This window comes from Trichoderma breve, chromosome 3 (genome assembly GCF_028502605.1).
Source record: "Trichoderma breve strain T069 chromosome 3, whole genome shotgun sequence".
NCBI lineage: Eukaryota > Fungi > Ascomycota > Sordariomycetes > Hypocreales > Hypocreaceae > Trichoderma > Trichoderma breve.
This window is the reverse complement of record NC_079234.1, coordinates 5,172,493-5,189,875: the sequence shown is the minus strand read 5'-3', so window position 1 is coordinate 5,189,875 and position 17,383 is coordinate 5,172,493. Positions and strand designations below refer to the sequence as shown.

The following is a 17,383-nucleotide window of genomic DNA, read 5'->3' as shown; positions in this document are numbered from 1 at the left end:
GGAGTCTCCCCAGAATGGGGTCGAGGAAAAGGAGATGATGTTCGGTGAGACTAAGAGCCACAACGCCACGAATTGACCAATATGAAGACAACAGGACGCCTCGACCGGACCTCCGGCACAACGACGCATGCAGTCTCGTGCATATACATAACCGCTGGCAATGCGGTCCCGAGACAACGCACAACGTCTTCCGACACCACGCGTCACAATCCCAAGCCGTGCATTCATTATTGGAGAAGACTCTGAGGCTAATCACGGCTACGTGAGTTGGCAATTGATGGAGTTCTCGTACTCGCAGCCTGGTGACGGCTCGCGAACGAGGAGGCGTCGGATCTGCAGCAGGGCAATCCTCGCCAGAAACCAATAGGCTGCATGTCTCGGGTGGAATGGTGGACGTCTCTGGCTGATCAGTGCTGGGCTGCCTGCTAACAACTACTAGCAGCAGTGCTAGTTTTCCGCGGGTGCATCAGGCAAGGCAAGACACGCACAATGTCATCGAGATGCTCGTCGAGGGGCGTGGTGAGACCAGGTTAAGCTTAAACCGAGGAGAGACCAGCTCTGCTGTACGAGCATGTAAGCCCGTTTCAGAGCAACCAAGCAACGGGGCAAAATCCAGGTTACCCATACAGAGTGCTGAACCTGCTTTGCGCGACAACCAGAAAGACCAGATATTACTCCGTATGTACTCCGTATACTCGTAGTAGTATTGCCCTCGATGGTCGTGAAATAGACAGGACCTGAACAGGCAAGGAGCGTTTCGAGATTTGCAACTAGGCAGGCCAGCTGGGGGCCGCTTGAGTTAGTTGCGAATAGCTTCGCCGTAACCGCTGCAAGCCTGCCAAGGACGAACACCGGAGTACAAGCATTCTACCTGAAGCAAATCTTGTCGCCTTCTCCTTTCCGCGGCAGCATCGTGGGCCCGCCAGGTCTCGTTGGGGTATACTGCAGCCAGTCGGCACTAGAGCCGCTGGTTTTGTTGCGTGGTGGTGTGGTTCAAACGCAGCTGCTGATCAATGTCACTTCTCTTCGCTGTCATCTTCTGTACTGTACTCAACGTATTCGTGCCTAGTTAGTACGGTACGGTATTAGTGGTGGTCGATATTTTCGTTTCCCTTCTCATCCATGCAAGCCATGCTAATATTCGCTCATCGGCGCTGTGCTAGTGAGCAACGAGGCTTGCGGCTGGCGGCGAATGTGTCCGAGCTGCAGCAGAGGAGTTGCCCGTTACCCCTGGCAGGATTTGCACAGCAATGGACTGTCGACGCATGGACTAGCTAGGCATGGCGAACAATTGAAGGCGGCGCGGCGGACATTTGGAAGGGGTGGAGGATACGGAGTATGGCCGACAAAGAAAGCTGTACTCGTGGCAGCTCAAGCCAGCGGCACGGCCATTACTTGTAATGGATTGTATCAATACTGTACGAGTTGCGAGTGCGAGTGCAGCAGAAGCAGAAGAGAGCAGCACAAGCCAAGCGGGGTCCCACCCATGAGCCAAGCAACCAAGGAGACTCGCTCGACTCCAACTTGGCCAGCCGATGAAAATTTCAACTGCAAGCCGTGGTGGAGAGAGAGGGTGGAGTGCGCAAGAAAAGCAGATGATGGCCATTCCACTCCCCGGGGCCCCTAGCATTGCCTAGCCCAGACAGTTCCCAAGGAGTTCTAGCCCGAGCGACCACCTGACGCGTCGGCTGGGGAAAAGCCTCCAGACTGGATCGAGGCGAAAGCCAACCGGCCACAGCCCACAGCACACCCACTCGCAGATGGATGGTTGGCCGAATAATTTTTTTTCTTGCCTTGCCAGCCAGCAGGCGGTACGAGTACATGCGAGGGCGCAGCCTCTTTGTTTTCCGTGTCGTGTTCGTGAGAGTTGCAAGTACCTAGCACTGGTTGGTGTCATAACGTAAATTCTTTGTCTCTCTCTGGGGTCCAATTCCAGATGCCATCGGAGTGTCGGGTCGCATCTGCCCTGTCCCGGCCTCAGGCCTTGCATCGTTTCCGCTCCCTGAGATGCCGGTGCGCGGAACCGGGGCCTCAAGCTCGCTCTGGTGCCACGGGCTAAGCAGCCAGAACGCACGCCGAGCGCTGTGACAAGAACTTGCACGGCTCACGTCTCACAGGTACCCGCGCAGACCTGCAAGCCCCGGCCCCATCTCTCGTACCGGCCGCTGGCTCGTTTTTTTTTTTTTCTTGCATCCTTTGCCTTGTCTGGCCACGCCAGCGCCGAGCTCGCTCATCGCTCCACCTTGCGCTGGGTCGTCGGCCGACCCTGCAGTCACCAGTCAGTCGCCAGCAAGCCTCCAAGTGTCGCTGCGAAGCCTAAAACGCTGTACCCCGTCCGCTGTGGCTAGTTCTGGTTCTGGGCTGGTAGGAAAATTGCCCATAAAGGACGGGGGGCCAGCTCCAGCGCAAATGTCGCCGCCGGAGACGCTGCTGGCTCCCCTCTTCGCAATTCCCATTACATAAAACAAGTCGCGGCGCCTTTTCCCACCAGCTTTTGCGAGCTTCTGTATCTTCGACTGACCCTCTTGGAGCCTGCAAATTATCTTTCTGGAAGCTCGGGGCGACGCTTCCTTATCTCTCGCTCCTGTTTTTCTTACGTTTCTGCCCGCCAGGCGCATCCTCGGCCGCTCATAGGCGCCACAGACGCGCTGCCGAACGCCTATCTCTCTGGTCGACTTTTTGCGCCCAGAGGACCCTGCAATTGCATTCGCCCGCTGCCTAAACTCGTTGATAACAGCTTTCCTTGGGCGAACCACAGACGCCCTTTTGAGTCGGCTGGCCATCCCTCTGATAGCCCGCCGCCGCTGTCCCTGATACCGGGCGTCCCACCCCCGACGACGTCACCGGGACGGCTGTTTTGTCTTCTTGAAATCACTGGGGCGCTTGCCGCAGCGCGGCTGTCGTCTCGAAGGGCCGCCGCGCCGTTACCCAAGGCATGGCCGACAAGATGTCCATCGACAACAAGCCGCCGAACCCTCACCGGGATGAGAGCGAGGAGTCGACTGGTTCCACTCCGGAGAGGGAGCAGATCCCTTCCATGACTGCCGGCAGCGGTAGCACAATCATCAACGTCTCTCAAGATGGCCAGCAACCCAAGCGAAAGGGTGGCCGCAAGCCAGTCAGTGCCTCTACTTTCCTTATCTCTCTCTGCCTCTTCCCAGCATCATGACTTTTCCTTTTTATAAATACCAGACGACGATGCAGTAGTGCTGCTAGTCTATCTCGGATCTCACCCAATACTACCCCTCACTCATCCAACTCTACCCAACACTACACATTCTGCCCTCCCCTTCTAGGGGCCAACACCCATTCCCTTATCAACGCTATCATGCTATCTGGTAGGATGCCAACTACCATCGTATACAAGTATACAAGTATACATATACACTGGCACTACCAACGATAACTTCGATGCTGGCTTGTCTTATAAGACGGCCGCATGGGTGGTCATGGCGTTCTGCTGCCCTTTCGGGTAACTCGCTTCAAACCCCCATGTTCCCTAAAGACAACAACATCATGACATGGCTACCACTGCGTCCAAGCTAACCCGGGTTTCTCTCTCGCCAGATCTATGCGACATCTGAAGAGCGCAAACAGCGCAACAGACAAGCTCAGGCTGCCTTTCGCGAGCGTCGCACCGAGTACATTAAGCAACTAGAGGAAACTATTCGTGTCCATGAGTCCAACCTGCATAATCTACAGGCTGCGCATCGCACTGCCGCCGAAGAATGTCTGATGCTCCGCTACAAGAACTCGCTACTCGAGCGCATCCTTCTTGAGAAGGGTAGGTTGTTATGCTACATATTCTATATGACCTCTTAACTGACGCTGTTCACTCTTAAGGCATCGATGTCCAAGCCGAGCTTCAAGCCAAAACCGGCAGTCCCAACTTGGCACCTACTCATATGCCACAGAACCTGGTACAGCCGCCTCCCCTTCAACGCACCATGATGCACCGGCACCATGCGCGCAAGTCTAGCATTGCTCCCAAGACTGAGCCCGGCACCGCTCTTCCGCCGCCCCTACAGCCTCACAAGACTGCGCCATCTCCAAAGAATCGACCTGCGCCCTCATCTCACGCCAACTCCCCCAATACCGCGAGCTCGGCCTTTTCTCCTGCGGCCTCTGATACCATGTCTATGAGAGGGTCCATCTCTGGGCTATCCCGGCAGCAGATGACTCCCATTTCCATCACGACGCCCTCAGCGAGGCAGCCAATGATGCAAACTGGGAATCGCGGGGCGATGGGCTCTGGTGCATCGTTCTATCCGACACCCTCATTCCAGAATCATATTGAGCAACTGGGTAAGACAAGACCTACAGAGTTGAGGTGAATTTTTCCATTTATTTACTAATGCTTTGCTATATAGAGCAAGAATATGAAGCCGATATGGTCGATGATTCAGAGATTGAGACGCCTAGTGGCCCCGGCCCATACCCTGGCGGCTTCAACGGCGAACAACAACCGATGCTTCTTTCACCAGCTTCCACCGGGCCAGGACACCAAGTCACGACCGGCTCCCAGTATCCCTCAATGACGCAGCTGTTGGACCAGCAACCCGACTGGGATCCCTTCGGCCTCAGTGCTAGCATGGCTTTCCCGAATCAGCCGTTTCAATTCGATCAGACACACTTGAGGTGATTGACTATTACACGGCCTCCGCGGATAGCCTAACGATGTTGGCGTTGCCTATGAAACGGTGATACGACGGAGGTCGTCTTGTCCCTCCTGGGACGGATTTTACACTCTCTTGAGAGTTGAAATGCATTTTCTCTCTTCTTCCTTCAGCATTAGCTCTCGGGAGTGCATTAGCATGGCATGGTTCGTCCATCTCAAGGCTAAACTCGGTGCGTGGGCTCGCGGTATCCTGAAGTGGATGGCCAACCGTCGAACCTCTTGGGCAAGGGTGGTATGACACGCTCGTCCAAACGCTCGGTATCCAAGAACGAGATGCAGCTTTGCGGCCCCCCCTTTCCCTGGCAGGTCCTAGGTCCTAGTACCTGGCTTCGCGTAAGACGGAGTTGTGGAGAACGAGAATCGAGATGTTTCGTAGAGTTGTTTAAACTCCGCTCGTTCCAACGACCCCGGCTACGCCAAGGCTTACGACTAAGGGTAATAACAAAACACAACTACTAGCACTACTCTAAAAAGGCTGTTCAAACAAGGAATACATCACGATTACCGAAAGGTTATGCCTCGCATATTGCATGATTTGAGTCATGGCCCCCAAATATTATTTTTATTATACGTTTTAACTCTAGCCCCTCGATGTACGAAGTAAAGAAGCATCACTTTGGTGGCATGGGCCATGTCTTTGGGCAATTCTTTTTACAAGCCCGGTCCGAGGAGGACGACGTGGTGGATATACCCATTGTACCACTGATTGGTGTTACTCAGCATTTTTAACATAAGGATGAAAAAAAAGGGGGTGGTTATGGATTATGGTAATGAAAAGTTGTCTTATTTTTTTTATGTATCATGGAATGTTATTGGCGGTCATGGAAAAGAGATACAAAAAAATCGAAAAAAGGAGACTGGAAGTTTCCGTGGGACCACAGCAAGGGCCCATGAGGTTGGATAAGATGATTTTAAACGAATACAGCGCATGTCAGCTTACTTTGGGCTTTGGTCTATGTAGTTATGTGTCATGAAGTTTAGTTCCAGCTGTTATGTCCACGTTGTTGTTACTTGGTCTGTGGGTCCTGGCCTGGCTTAGTCCTCTAACAACAAAGACCGCAACTACTATTAGAAGCCGGCGTGACATATTAAATAGTATATATAAATATATATATGTATGTATCGAGTTATGTACAGTATCTCCGTCGGATCACGAGTGAAGAGAGCGAAGGCGTCCGCGTATGGGGATAGTCAGATCTGAGTCACCAGGGGTCAGGTGTAGAGAGTAGTGTCGGGTCAGATCCGTAATATTACCCCGTGCTTCCCACGGTATTCCCTGTACTCGTACGCACATTGAGCGGTCTCAGGATATGAAAGCAGGCTTATGGATCCTTGTTGTGAGAGATCAACAGGACATTTGCCTGTCAAGGGAGTGGGTGCTATTTCCTCCGCTTAGAGGTGAGGATTCAGGGGGCCTGTCAATGCAGAACAAGATTGTTGGAGGCGACACAAAAGTGCATGAAAGTTGTATGTCTTACAGCGGGTACAGACGAGTTGATTTATGTTTCTGTATTAGTGATCTCATCTGAGAGTTTATGCTATTGACTGGCTATGAGTAGTGGCAGCTTTGAAGAGAGACAATGGCAGGAGAACAATGGCTTGTATGGGTGAACTTGGAATCACATCCAACATCTACTGATATCAGATGGCCCTGTTGTGTTACATCTGCAAGAGGCTGTTGTAAATAGAGTGTATACATGTGAAGATGACGTGAAATCGTCGACGTAAGTCGTGAGTAATGTATCGTATATCGTAAATGTTACGCTCCCATCCCACAAGCCAGCCGTATACAAGGGCTGCTTCAACAACCGGTATAACACTCGGTATTAAGAACCGAGGCAGTGTCGCTTGCATCCATGTCCTGACACCCCGTGTTTCTCAAGTCTTTCATCCACAGTCCAGGCACAGCCTGGCTCTTGATCCATACCGACGGGCGCCTAAGCAAGGTTCAAAAGGTCCTTTTGGTCCCGTTCAAACGGCCACGAGCCAGACGAGACTCCCAACAAGCAGGGCCCACGCCCATGCCATGCCATTTGGTGCGTCAGCACCGGCCATCCGCGTGGCTGTGCTACTACTATTCCACAGCATAGTGGCGACTCCCGCTTCCGCGACGTCGTCGATGCTGCACACGACCTTGCAGGTGCGGGAAGAGGAGTCTCGCCGCCGGAGCAGTTCTCCCCTGGGGCCGGCATCGCGGCTCCAGAGGTGACTGGGATCCCTCCTCCTTGTCGTCGACGTCGTCGGAGCGGAGGTGTTGTATATCATCTCGATCCACTGGATCTGCAGGTTCGCCTGGTCGTACACAGTCATGTTTCCGCTCCAGCTTCCGCCGTCGCTCCACGCGTTGAAGTTGATGCCCGAGGCTTCTTGGGGCACCTGAAAGGTGATGTTGGCAAGCTGCTGGCCGTCTACATACCAGACGCTGCTCTGCGAGGTCCAGTCGAGCCGGTACACGGCCCATTGGCTCCAGATCATGTCATCCGGCAGCGTGACGTTGCGCGTGGCATCCGGATTCACCTGACCATTGCTGTCAAAGGACGGCTGGTTTGTAAGCTGGACTCTTTCCCGCGGACCGCGAGTCAGGACTTCAAAGTCTGCCTCTTGCACGTTGGATGTTGCGGTGGCATCTCGGTATGTGAACATGGCGGTTACGGCTCCGGGGCCACCGGTTGTTCGGGCCAGCATACGCAGAGACAGGAACTGGTAGTCCGACGTCTTTGTCTGGAAAGCCGCCGCAGTTTGAAACTTGGGAAGACGCTGAGTTCGCAGTGTCATGTACGTGTCCGATGCGGCATCGCTGTCGTTGTTATTTTGGATGTACACGTTGCTTGGAGAGTTGACCATCAGGACCGCCGCCGCCCCGGACAGGCCCTTGCCTTTGCCCTCGCTATTGCTCCATCCTTGAAGCTGCCAGACACTCGTCCATTCGTCATCCGAAAAGTACTCGCTCGTAGGACGGGCTATCGTTGCCAGAGTCTCGTTGGTGATGAGCGCTGGGACGCCGGCATCCTTGGTCAGATTCCGAAAGTCGAAGAACATGTGATTGGAGAAGTAGCTGGGCTGCGTGCCATTGGATAGGAAGCATTCACAGACGGAATCACCATTTGGCAGAGGCTGGGGGCTACTGTTCTCGCCTTGGCCGGCGGCGATGCATGATGGTACGAGGATGGAGATTACAAGTGGTGAGATGGGAGAGAGTGGCGGCCAATGCATATTGATGAGCCGTTGGAAAAATACGGCTTACTGATGGGAGGAAGAAAAGAAACCGAATTGAAATCGAAAAATAAAAGGGTGAGAGCATGCGAAAAATGAAGGATGCAGCTTCAATACGTATAGCTTCCAAAAGCTTTACCTTGTAGCATCAAGACATGTTGCTTCATACTAGTCAAAAAGAAAGAAAAAGAGCGTGAGAAAGGCGGGAAAAGGGAGATGAGAAGCCATGGCAAGGATCTACAGTCCATGCCTATTTGCGTATGAGATGTATGCAGTAATGTGGGCTCTTCAACTTACGAGATGCAGGTGAACTGATCACCGTTGGGTCGTCGCATGGGCTCGTATTCTGCAGCCCTGGAGCGACTTTGGATGAGGTTGAGCGTTGTATCTTGTGAGGCTTGAGGACTAGCTCGAGCTGGAGAGCTGTCAAGAGCAGCGCTAAAAAATAGCAGCATCTTGGTCAAATTGGATTCATTTTTTTGGCCCTTGGCATCAGCAGCTATTGCTACTAACTAATCAACTTTTACCTCCTGTTACAATGCTCCAGAGAACACGGCACTAACCGGGCATGAATTAACCTTCCGTCTTGCCGTCTTCCCGAGAGAAATCAGATCAAATTCCGGATTATTAATGTTCCCTCCCAAGGCTGAAAGTGCCCCATCCATCTGCCCACCCGTCACCCTGCTCCTTGCATATTACACACATACAGGCTACTTCATCCCTACAACATTGTAACATTTACTACCGATATTTTTAAGGTAGCAGTGGTGCCTAGGCTGCATCACAACAGTTGCGAGAAAAAAGGCGCGCGACGAAATACTATTCAGGTACTTACTTGTTGCTCGTGCGACGCGAAAAGGCGGAACAATACAAAGCGAGCCTATAGCAATTGTGCCTTTATTCCAAACCTACCTCTTTGTCCCCGCCTGCTAAGCTCTAGGTGCATAAGTATCATGTTGATCATGGCGTATTCAGGATACTCACGGTTGCAGATGATTACAGGTACAACAAGAACAAGAGCAAGAGCAAGATAACGCAAAGACGACTGCCTGGGTGCGCTGTTTTTTTGATCCAACATGTCGTCGCCAAAAACCGCCGCCACAACTACACATGAGCCAGAGGCTGGGTCTGAGTCGCCGGCTGCAGTCGTGGACTCTGTTCGAGAGGCCACGAGGGATAACCGCGACGACGACTCCGATGTCGAGGCTGGGGAGGTGACCGAGGAAGATGAATCTGATGTAAAAAAGAAGGCCAACGATGCCGACGAGTCTCCTGAAGAATCACCATCCCCTGATGCCGATGCCGATGCCGCTGGAGAGGCGCCGCCGCTGCCGAATGAAGCTGTTCCTGGTGGTCCACCTTTGCCAGCTGAGCCGGTGCCGCAGCAGCCAGAGGATGACGGATGGGATTGCCAGTGGGATGCGAATAGCCAGGCCTGGTTTTTCTACAACCGTTTCACGGGCAAGACCCAGTGGGAAAACCCTCGAGTCCCTGACACTGCTGGCGCGGCTCCCGGCGACATAACCTCACAAGGGGCAGAGCCTCAGCCGCCTTCCCACGAGAAGCCCATTGCTGGAGGGTACAACCCCGCCATTCACGGTGATTATGATCCCAATGCATGGTACGCCAAGAATGAGGAGGATGAGAATGCATCTGCCGCCTTGGCTGGCGATCCTGCTGCCATATATGCCGCGACGGTTTCCTTTAATCGAATCACAGGCAACTTTCAGTCTGGCGAGGCAGGCCCCGAGCGGCACTCCGACGAAGCAAAGTCTAGGCGTCAGATGAACGCATACTTTGACGTGGATGCTGCGGCAAATGCTCACGGTGGCCGCAGCTTAAAAGCTGAGCGATCAAACAAGAAGCCAACCAAGAACGAGCTCAAGGCGTTTAAAGAGAAGCGTCGCGCGAGGAAGGAAGAGAAACGCCGCGCTTGGCTACGCGACTGAGACGCTCCCTGGGTGGTATCTGAGAGATGGAGCGTTAGTTCGTTTTCATCTGGCTTGGTATGGTTCTCTTGCATCGCATTCATCTTCCCATCCCGAGTTTCTATATCCTTGAGGTGTTTTCTTTTTCCCTAACCAACATATCTCGGCTTGAATTTCTCGAACAAACAATGGCGTTGGAAAAGAAAAGGTGTCAAGGTTTACCATCTCTCTCTGTTTTCTCTATCTGGGCTGTTTTGGGCGCGGCAATCTTTTGGTTGCCTTGTAACTTCTGCTTTATGTCTTACTATACTGTGCCGGATCCTTTTACTTTATTTTCCTTCCTCTCCTTTCTTTGCATTTCTCAAGGGTGTTTATTATATTGTTCATTTTTAATCAGCAGGGTGGTCATGAGGTAGATTACGTCTTATTCTATGCAGATATACCCAATACAGGCTCATGCCACATTTCTCTATCTTTATTTTCCTTCCCTCCCTTTCTTTATAATCCTCGCACGACAGCCATCGTGTGATGCAAATTACTCTTGTTCATCCTCATCCTCCTCATCCTCCTCCAGCTCCATATTAAGGTGTACGCTTCCATCACTATCGCTATCAGACTCTTCCTCACCCCTTTCCTCACCCACGGGAGCCGAGGCAGCGACAGGCTCCTTCTTTTCGAGCTCTTGTCGCTTGGGATTCAGGGGGGCTTCAGCCCCCTCGTGTTTTCTCTTGGGCGGAGAAACTGCCCTTTCTGTGTTTGATGCCCGAGGTTCGAAGGGATTGGGTGCGGTGATCGAGGCGGTGCTCTGGATCGGTAGATCGACTTTGGCGTCTGACGAGGCTGCTGCCTTCTCCGGAGATTGATTCTTTTCATCTTGATCTTGCATTTCTTCATCGTGTTGCTCTTCGTCTACCTCCTCATTCTCCTCTTCAATTTGCTGCAGCTCGGCAACTTCGCTTAGCGAGGCAAACATTTCGCTTCCACTGCCTGCAACGGCACTAGTGCGGAGGTTGCTGCGTAGAATCTCCAGGCCTTGATCGTGCGGGAAGAGCTGCGATAAATGAGGCAGAATGCTGGGATACATCCTTCCATGCTGGTCTCTATAGGGGTTGAGGACGCTGGCGAGCATAGCATCGCGGTTGCGTGTCAGGATGGCCGTCTTGTCGAGGTGGCCACGGAGGGCGGGCTTGAGATGAGACTGTGGGAGTTGGGCTAGGATGGTTGTAAGGAGCTCGTTGGCTCTGTCTCTGTGGTCGGCTTCCAGGGTGGGTGCTTCGGTGGCGGCTGCTGCTGCTTGGGGTTGAAGGAAGAGGTCTGTGTTGACTGCTACGGTACCGTTCTTTGTGCCTTTACCGGTGGTGGTGGCAGCGGGTTTCTCTGCAGGCTTCAAAAACCCGGCGTCTTGCTGTAGGTCTCGGCAGCATGCTCCGACGAGAGGGTCCAACATTTCGACAGCAGTTTTTGATAGCGTCGGTCCGGCAAGCTGCAGGATAGTGTTCAAAGTGGTGTATCCCGCTATTCGGACTGATGGGATGCTGATACCAGACTTGAAGACGCGGATTAGGTGATCCAAGATTTCGGGGACCAAGGGCAACATGTGCCTTTGAAGTCTTTGGAACAGAGCGATAACGAGCTTCATTGCCGCCACATGGATATCAGGCATTAAGCTCCACAGCTCCTCCTTTTCTTCTCTGCCAATGGCTGGGTTAGTTTCGACAGCCTGTTCCCAGGTTTGGGACTTTGAGAGCCGAGCGACCAGGCAAACTCTTGATATGGTGTCGACCAGGCCGCTGAGTGGGATGGCAACCGCAGCCTTGGTAGGGTAGCTCAGCAAATCAGCCAAGAACTGGAAGAGCCCAATTAACCGGTCAGCGCCAGCCTCGAGGCCAGACCAGGAAGGCAGATGCTCAGCAGAGCTGCCTTGGCCCTTTGGTTCTCCATCAACATCGACTTTGGTTCGTGAGCGACCGCTGGTCGCCTCCCAAGACTCATCGACAGCTCGAAGGACTTGGTCAGTGGTGGCGTGAAATTCTTGAAGGATACCATCGACAAGCTTTGCCCATTCATCACTGCCGCCTGACTTGGCCGCAACGAAGTGAAGCGAGGCCACTAGACGCCTGGCAGCTCGCTGTAGAGACTCCGGGACGGAGATTTCATCTGAACAAGTTGGCGCAAGGTACACTCCGACGGCGGCCCGGACTTGAGCGCTGAAAGGGCGAAAGGTAGGGGGGTATAGGGGGATCAGGGTTGAAAATGAGCTGCATATGGTTTCAATCAAAGTCATAGGCGTAGATTCAGACTTTGTCTTGAGGAGCTGCAGGCATGCCGTGCCAAAAGTAGGGAGAAAAGGCGTGGCGACCTCTCGCACGAGGGTTTGGTAAGGATGAACCAGCATGAAAATCTTGGTGAGAGTCACGACTGCTAGTTCTTTGGACGCCGCAGGGTCGGCTTTCTGAAGCATGTATTAGCTTATCGAAGTTTATTATAGCAAATAAATCTGTGAAATAGATGAGTACGCACCTGTACAATTGAGAGCAGTCCGCGCACCCAAGCCTCAGAGCCGCGGAGAGTTTCCCAGCCACCAACGTCGACAGCAGCCTTGATTAGGCCAATGGCAGCGAATCTACCCTCGCGACTTCGGCCGTTCAGGTGGGTGGTAATGCTAGTCTTGAGCTTGTGCACAAGCATGGAAGTCTGAGACGCATCGCCTTTGGCCTTTGGGTCCTGAGGGGCGGATAGCGCATCGCGGCATCGAAGGACATGGCGGATGAGAGAAGGGAGAGAGTGAGGGAGCTGCGCCGGCGGGATGGATGTGAGCTTCCGGGTGAGGACCCGAAGGTCTGTGGAAGCTGAAGAAGACATTTCAGAGTGAGAAGATGTCGGATATAATGAGGAGAGATGAGATGAGGATATGAGGTGAGATGGCAGAGTTGTCAAAAAATATTGATCTAGGCGAGAGAAGATTCGATATCAACAAGCTTGCAGCCCACCAGAGGTGAGTGACACTTGTAGTTTCGGCGTAAAAGTAAACTCAGTGCCTCTGAGATGGAAATAACTCCAAAATTATCACCAATTGGCTTCTTCGTGCACTGCCTTGGGCTTCCGGCCGTTGCAGTATTTGCTTTGATGCAATCGCAAACTCGATTTTTTTTCTTTTTTCCCTTGCCTGTCTGGGCAAGGTTCAGGTACCTTGTCAGGCTCGTGGGGTTCCGCGTGGCGCCGCTGATTGGCCGCCCGACGTTCCGCCGCAACTGACACTGGAGATTGCTGCTCTCCCGTGCATGTCCAGTGCAGCGATAGTGCTTCGTATTAGTGACAGGCGCCCCAACCCGCTGCCAATTAGGCGCTGTAATTACCTGTCGCCGCCTGAGCGTGCATTAATCCCAGCTGGTCATTCAAACGTCGGGTCCGCGTACAGCCACGAGCTGCACTACGTCAAGGGTCCCTATGGAGGATTTGCCTCTGCCACATGCTCCAGCCTCCCTTTGGACATTGTTCATCTCTCAAGAGCCTCACCCCCCCTTTTCGCGTCATCGCGACTCCGTCGTTTTTTTAAGTCCAGGAGGCTGGCTGTTGAAGCTTGACATCAACTCGTCAGCGGCACCTGTTTTTGCCTTGTGTGCTGAGCTGCGTGTGTCCATCTGGGAGCTGGACAGCTACTGGCTACCTGTACCTATCCCGGAATACGACTCTCCCCCCTGAGCCGAGCTGGTCGCAAAATGACTGTAAGACAGCTGCAGCTGGAGCTGACGATTGACAACCAGACACTAACGTACCACCATCATCTTTAGACAAAGGCAGCTCGCTATGCCGACCTGCTGGACGATGCCCGCTGCGAGGGCAACTGGGCCGACGTTCCAGAGCTGGTTCGCAAGGTCCGCAAACACGATCCGGCGCGAGAATGTACGTCGACTACATGGACCCGAAACTCCCCAATTGTCGCCCACGCATAGAAGCTAACCGCGAAATAACTGGCTCGCCACAGGTCTGACATTGACCGCCGAGACAGAATGCGCCATCTCGAAAGTCACCGCTGCCGGCACGCAGCCAACCGACCTCGACGTGCCCAACAGACTTCCGAAGCTCATGGCTGTGATTGAGGCCGAAACCCGCCCCGAGGAACGATTCCAGGCCCAAGTCTGCGTTGGATGGCTGCACTGGGTGGTTGGCGAGTATACCTTGGCGCTGGAACGACTGCCCAAGAGCCTCAACGAGCAATACCCCGATATCGACCCGGCAAACACAGCATCGGAATGGACAAGCGTGTGTGCTTTGAAAGCTGCCTACCTCAGGGCCAACTGTTTGATGAGAGATGGACACAGAATACCGGCGCTTGCTGCGTTACAGAAAGGCCTCCCGTCCTTGGATCGAGTCTGGGGTGGACATGGTATCCGTAAGCAGTTGCGGTACTGGTCAGAGCTGTTCCTAACCGAGCACTGCATGCTCACAAGCGAGGCGCTTCATAACAGCGAAATCTCTCTGGACGACCCCAATTCCATCTCCAGCTTTCGATCTTGGGCAAAATATTGGAAAATCATGTCCGCCCCCGTTACAGGCGGGTTCGGGTTCAAGGGCTCCGTACCCCGGAGAAGGATCTGGAATGAGTACTATCTGGCACTCTCTCGAATCTTGGAGAACGATTTGCCCTATCCAACCGGACAAGCTGAGAAGATGGTTGAGGATATGTCAGCTCGAAGCCAGTTGAGGGTGGAACTCCAGCGAGCGGAGGCAGCTTATCAGGCCCTCTTGCTCGGAGAGACTGCCTTTCCGCGAGCAGACGAAGAGCGTGCAGAAATCGAAACATTCATTAAGCAAGTCATGATGAACTGGTCCATCCTGTGTGGCCGTGGATGGAGTGAGCAGGACTTGGGCCAAGGAGGCCGAGATCTCCTTAGCCGGAGTGTGCTTGATACTTTATACAGTGCCGCGACAAGGACATACCATTCAACAGCCATTCTTAGATCATTGTTCAACGTTCACTTGTCGGTGGCTGAATTTGACCTGGCATTCAAGGCACTCGATTCCTACCTGGATATTGTTAAAAAGGGCAAGGCTCGAGTGGCAAAGACGGGGCATCCAGAACCAAGCTTGGATGACGACAAAACTGCTCTAGAAACCATGTCACAAGGAATCATGATGTTGTGCAGCTATGGGCACCAGCAAGCTGCAGAAAAGGCCCGGCATTTAGGCGCCGAGCTGGAGGATTGGCTCTCCAAACTCCCACACAGCGTAAAGGAGAACGGCACACCTGCGATTGCAGAAGATAAAGAAGAGAGCGAGGTGCACTCAGATGCCCCGCCTCCTCAAACTGTGGCCCTCGCTTGGCAGGCCATTGGTCTCTCACATGCTCACTGGTCGCGGATGACGACTGAAGCCGGGTCGAGGGCTGAGATACAGTCCAAGGCCATCAGATGCCTTCGCAGGTCTCTGGCTCCTGAATTCGGCCGTTCAAAGGACGTACGGAGCTTCTTCAGTCTCGGGCTCTTGTTAGCTGAGCGGCGCGAGCTAGCTACGGCCATAGAGCTCGTTAGATCAGCGTTAATAGCTGTACATGGATTCGAAGAGGATTACAACCTCTTTTATGGACCTTATTGGCAGGAGAGGTCCCTTATCCCTCTGTGGCATCTCCTAGCGCTTCTTTTGAGCGCCCGACAAGACTACGTCATGGCAGCAAGGGCGTGTGAAGGTGCCTTGGAGCAGTTCAAAGACCCAACCGTCCTCTTTGGCAGGTCAGACAGCGGTTTTCGCAGCGAGCACCTCAATGACGCCGAAGCTAAGGCCGCGCCGTCAAGGGGACTCATTGATGATATGAGTGATGAGGAGAAGGTGGGCATCTTGGATGTCAAGATGACACAAATTGCCTTGATTGAGCTCATGGAAGGGCCAGACGTTGCTGTAAATGCTAGCTATGAACTGCTGACTCTGTTTTCACGATTATTCGGTAGCATCGACGTGCAGCAGCAGGCACTCAAGCCTCCAGCTGTTGCAGAGCCACCAAAGACTGCACGCACATTCAAAGGCAGCATCTTCGGGTCACGAGCAGATAGATCGAGACCACCCACCAGACAGATAAGCAACGCTACTCTGGGTGAGAAAACAGTGGCAGTTAGACCTGCTACATCTCACACCACTGCCCCAAGTATCGCCCCAACCGTTCAGGTAACATCAGAAAACGGAGATGGGCGAGAACGGAGTGGCAGTGTAGGGACACAGCGGAGGAGCGAATCTGGAAGGAGAAACAGCTTGAAGAAGAAAACTAGAAGCGGGAGCCAGCGGCGCAGGTCATCGAGTGCGGGCGGCCTATCACATCAAGCTACAGTGGTTGGAGATTCCGATTCGACTGATCACGACTTCTTCTCAGCCTCTGGGAGGCGCCTACAGTCTCGGGTGGCAAATTCCTCTCGAGGCAGGACGCTATCGTCATTAAACTCGTACCTCTCTACGAACTCCAAGTACACTGACGATTCAGAAATGTCGAATGACATCAGCTTTACACTCCCTCACCTTCTACCCCTAATCAAGTTCCCGAAAGACAAGGAGAAGACCCAACGAACAGCAATTCTGATCAAAGTTTGGCTCATGATTGCCGGATTCTATCGACGGGCGGGCATGTTGGAGGATTGCAAGGGTGCAGTTGCTGAGGCGCAGAAACTTGTCCACACACTTGAGAGCGAAATGGCGAAAGATCCGGCCAGCGGACCGGGTTCCACCAGGGGTCCGGCTTGGGGTGAAAAGAAGAGCATAGATGAACTCTGGGGTGACGTTTACTCTGAGGTAAGTTGTGCTGCTCTACCGATTGAATATTGCAGATGGCTAACATGATATCTGTAGCTGGGTCTACTGGCGTTGGCAAAAGATACCCCCTATGTGGCTCGGACTGATTTTGAATCAGCCCTGATGTATTATCCCGACCATCCCGCGGCTATTGTTGGTTTGTCAAATATCCTGCTTGACATTTACAGCGAGAAGCTGCTTCCTACGCCAGCAATTCCTTCCTTGGATGGACACGAGATATTTGATGATATGCGTCCTACTAAAGCTGGTTCTTCGTCGACTACCCTCAAAATCCTACCATACACTCCTCTGGGACTCGTTTCCGACATGAGCGCCGCCGAGACCCTCTCTGGCGAAGCCGACGAAAAAGAAACATCCAAAGCCGCAGGCTCTGGCAGCGATCCTGAAGATGAGGACGAACTCCCGGAGCCATACAAGGCTTTCCATCTCCCGCTCGTTGACCGACTGGCTGCGCGTGATCGTGCCTTTACGCTGCTCTCGGGCCTCACTCGTCTCGGTACGGGCTGGGACTACTCTGACGCGTGGTTCGCGCTCGCTCGCGCCCATGAGGAGAATGGGCAGGTCGAGAAGGCTAGAGAGGTCCTTTGGTGGTGCGTCGAGCTGGAGGAGGCCATGGGAGTGCGTGACTGGCGCAGTCTCGCTGCCGGGGGTTATATCATTTAAGTAAAGGCTGGGGGGGATGAGCCAAGTTCATTCCAATTTTGTGTTTATTTTATTTTATTCTATTTTTCTCCTGGTTATTTTACACAGAGGGGAGACGGGGGGGTTA

General features: G+C 53.2%; 5 protein-coding genes across 5 annotated transcripts; 3 read left to right on the top strand and 2 right to left on the bottom strand.

Moving 5' to 3' along the window:
- Positions 1-2,947: 2,947 nt before the first annotated feature.
- Positions 2,948-4,642, top strand: T069G_05974 (bZIP transcription factor domain-containing protein; the record flags this gene model as incomplete). Its single annotated transcript, XM_056173184.1, has 4 exons — positions 2,948-3,118; positions 3,568-3,784; positions 3,844-4,305; positions 4,371-4,642. The coding sequence occupies 4 exons, from the start codon at positions 2,948-2,950 to the stop codon at positions 4,640-4,642; spliced, it is 1,122 nt and encodes a 373-aa protein (XP_056030042.1).
- Positions 4,643-6,649: 2,007 nt separating this feature from the next.
- Positions 6,650-7,891, bottom strand: T069G_05973 (glycosyl hydrolases family 16 domain-containing protein; the record flags this gene model as incomplete). The annotated part of the gene is made up of 2 exons (XM_056173183.1): positions 6,650-6,857; positions 6,915-7,891. 2 exons carry the CDS (start codon positions 7,889-7,891, stop codon positions 6,650-6,652), a joined length of 1,185 nt encoding a protein of 394 aa, XP_056030041.1.
- A 1,076-nt stretch (positions 7,892-8,967) lies between these two features.
- T069G_05972 (WW domain-containing protein) lies at positions 8,968-9,840 on the top strand (the record flags this gene model as incomplete). Its single annotated transcript, XM_056173182.1, has 1 exon — positions 8,968-9,840. The coding sequence occupies one exon, from the start codon at positions 8,968-8,970 to the stop codon at positions 9,838-9,840; it is 873 nt and encodes a 290-aa protein (XP_056030040.1).
- A 514-nt stretch (positions 9,841-10,354) lies between these two features.
- T069G_05971 (rRNA processing/ribosome biogenesis domain-containing protein) lies at positions 10,355-12,681 on the bottom strand (the record flags this gene model as incomplete). Its single annotated transcript, XM_056173181.1, has 2 exons — positions 10,355-12,271; positions 12,340-12,681. 2 exons carry the CDS (start codon positions 12,679-12,681, stop codon positions 10,355-10,357), a joined length of 2,259 nt encoding a protein of 752 aa, XP_056030039.1.
- Positions 12,682-13,538: 857 nt separating this feature from the next.
- On the top strand, positions 13,539-17,277 carry T069G_05970 (uncharacterized protein; the record flags this gene model as incomplete). Its single annotated transcript, XM_056173180.1, has 4 exons — positions 13,539-13,544; positions 13,611-13,722; positions 13,805-16,593; positions 16,651-17,277. The coding sequence occupies 4 exons, from the start codon at positions 13,539-13,541 to the stop codon at positions 17,275-17,277; spliced, it is 3,534 nt and encodes a 1,177-aa protein (XP_056030038.1).
- Positions 17,278-17,383: the final 106 nt, after the last annotated feature.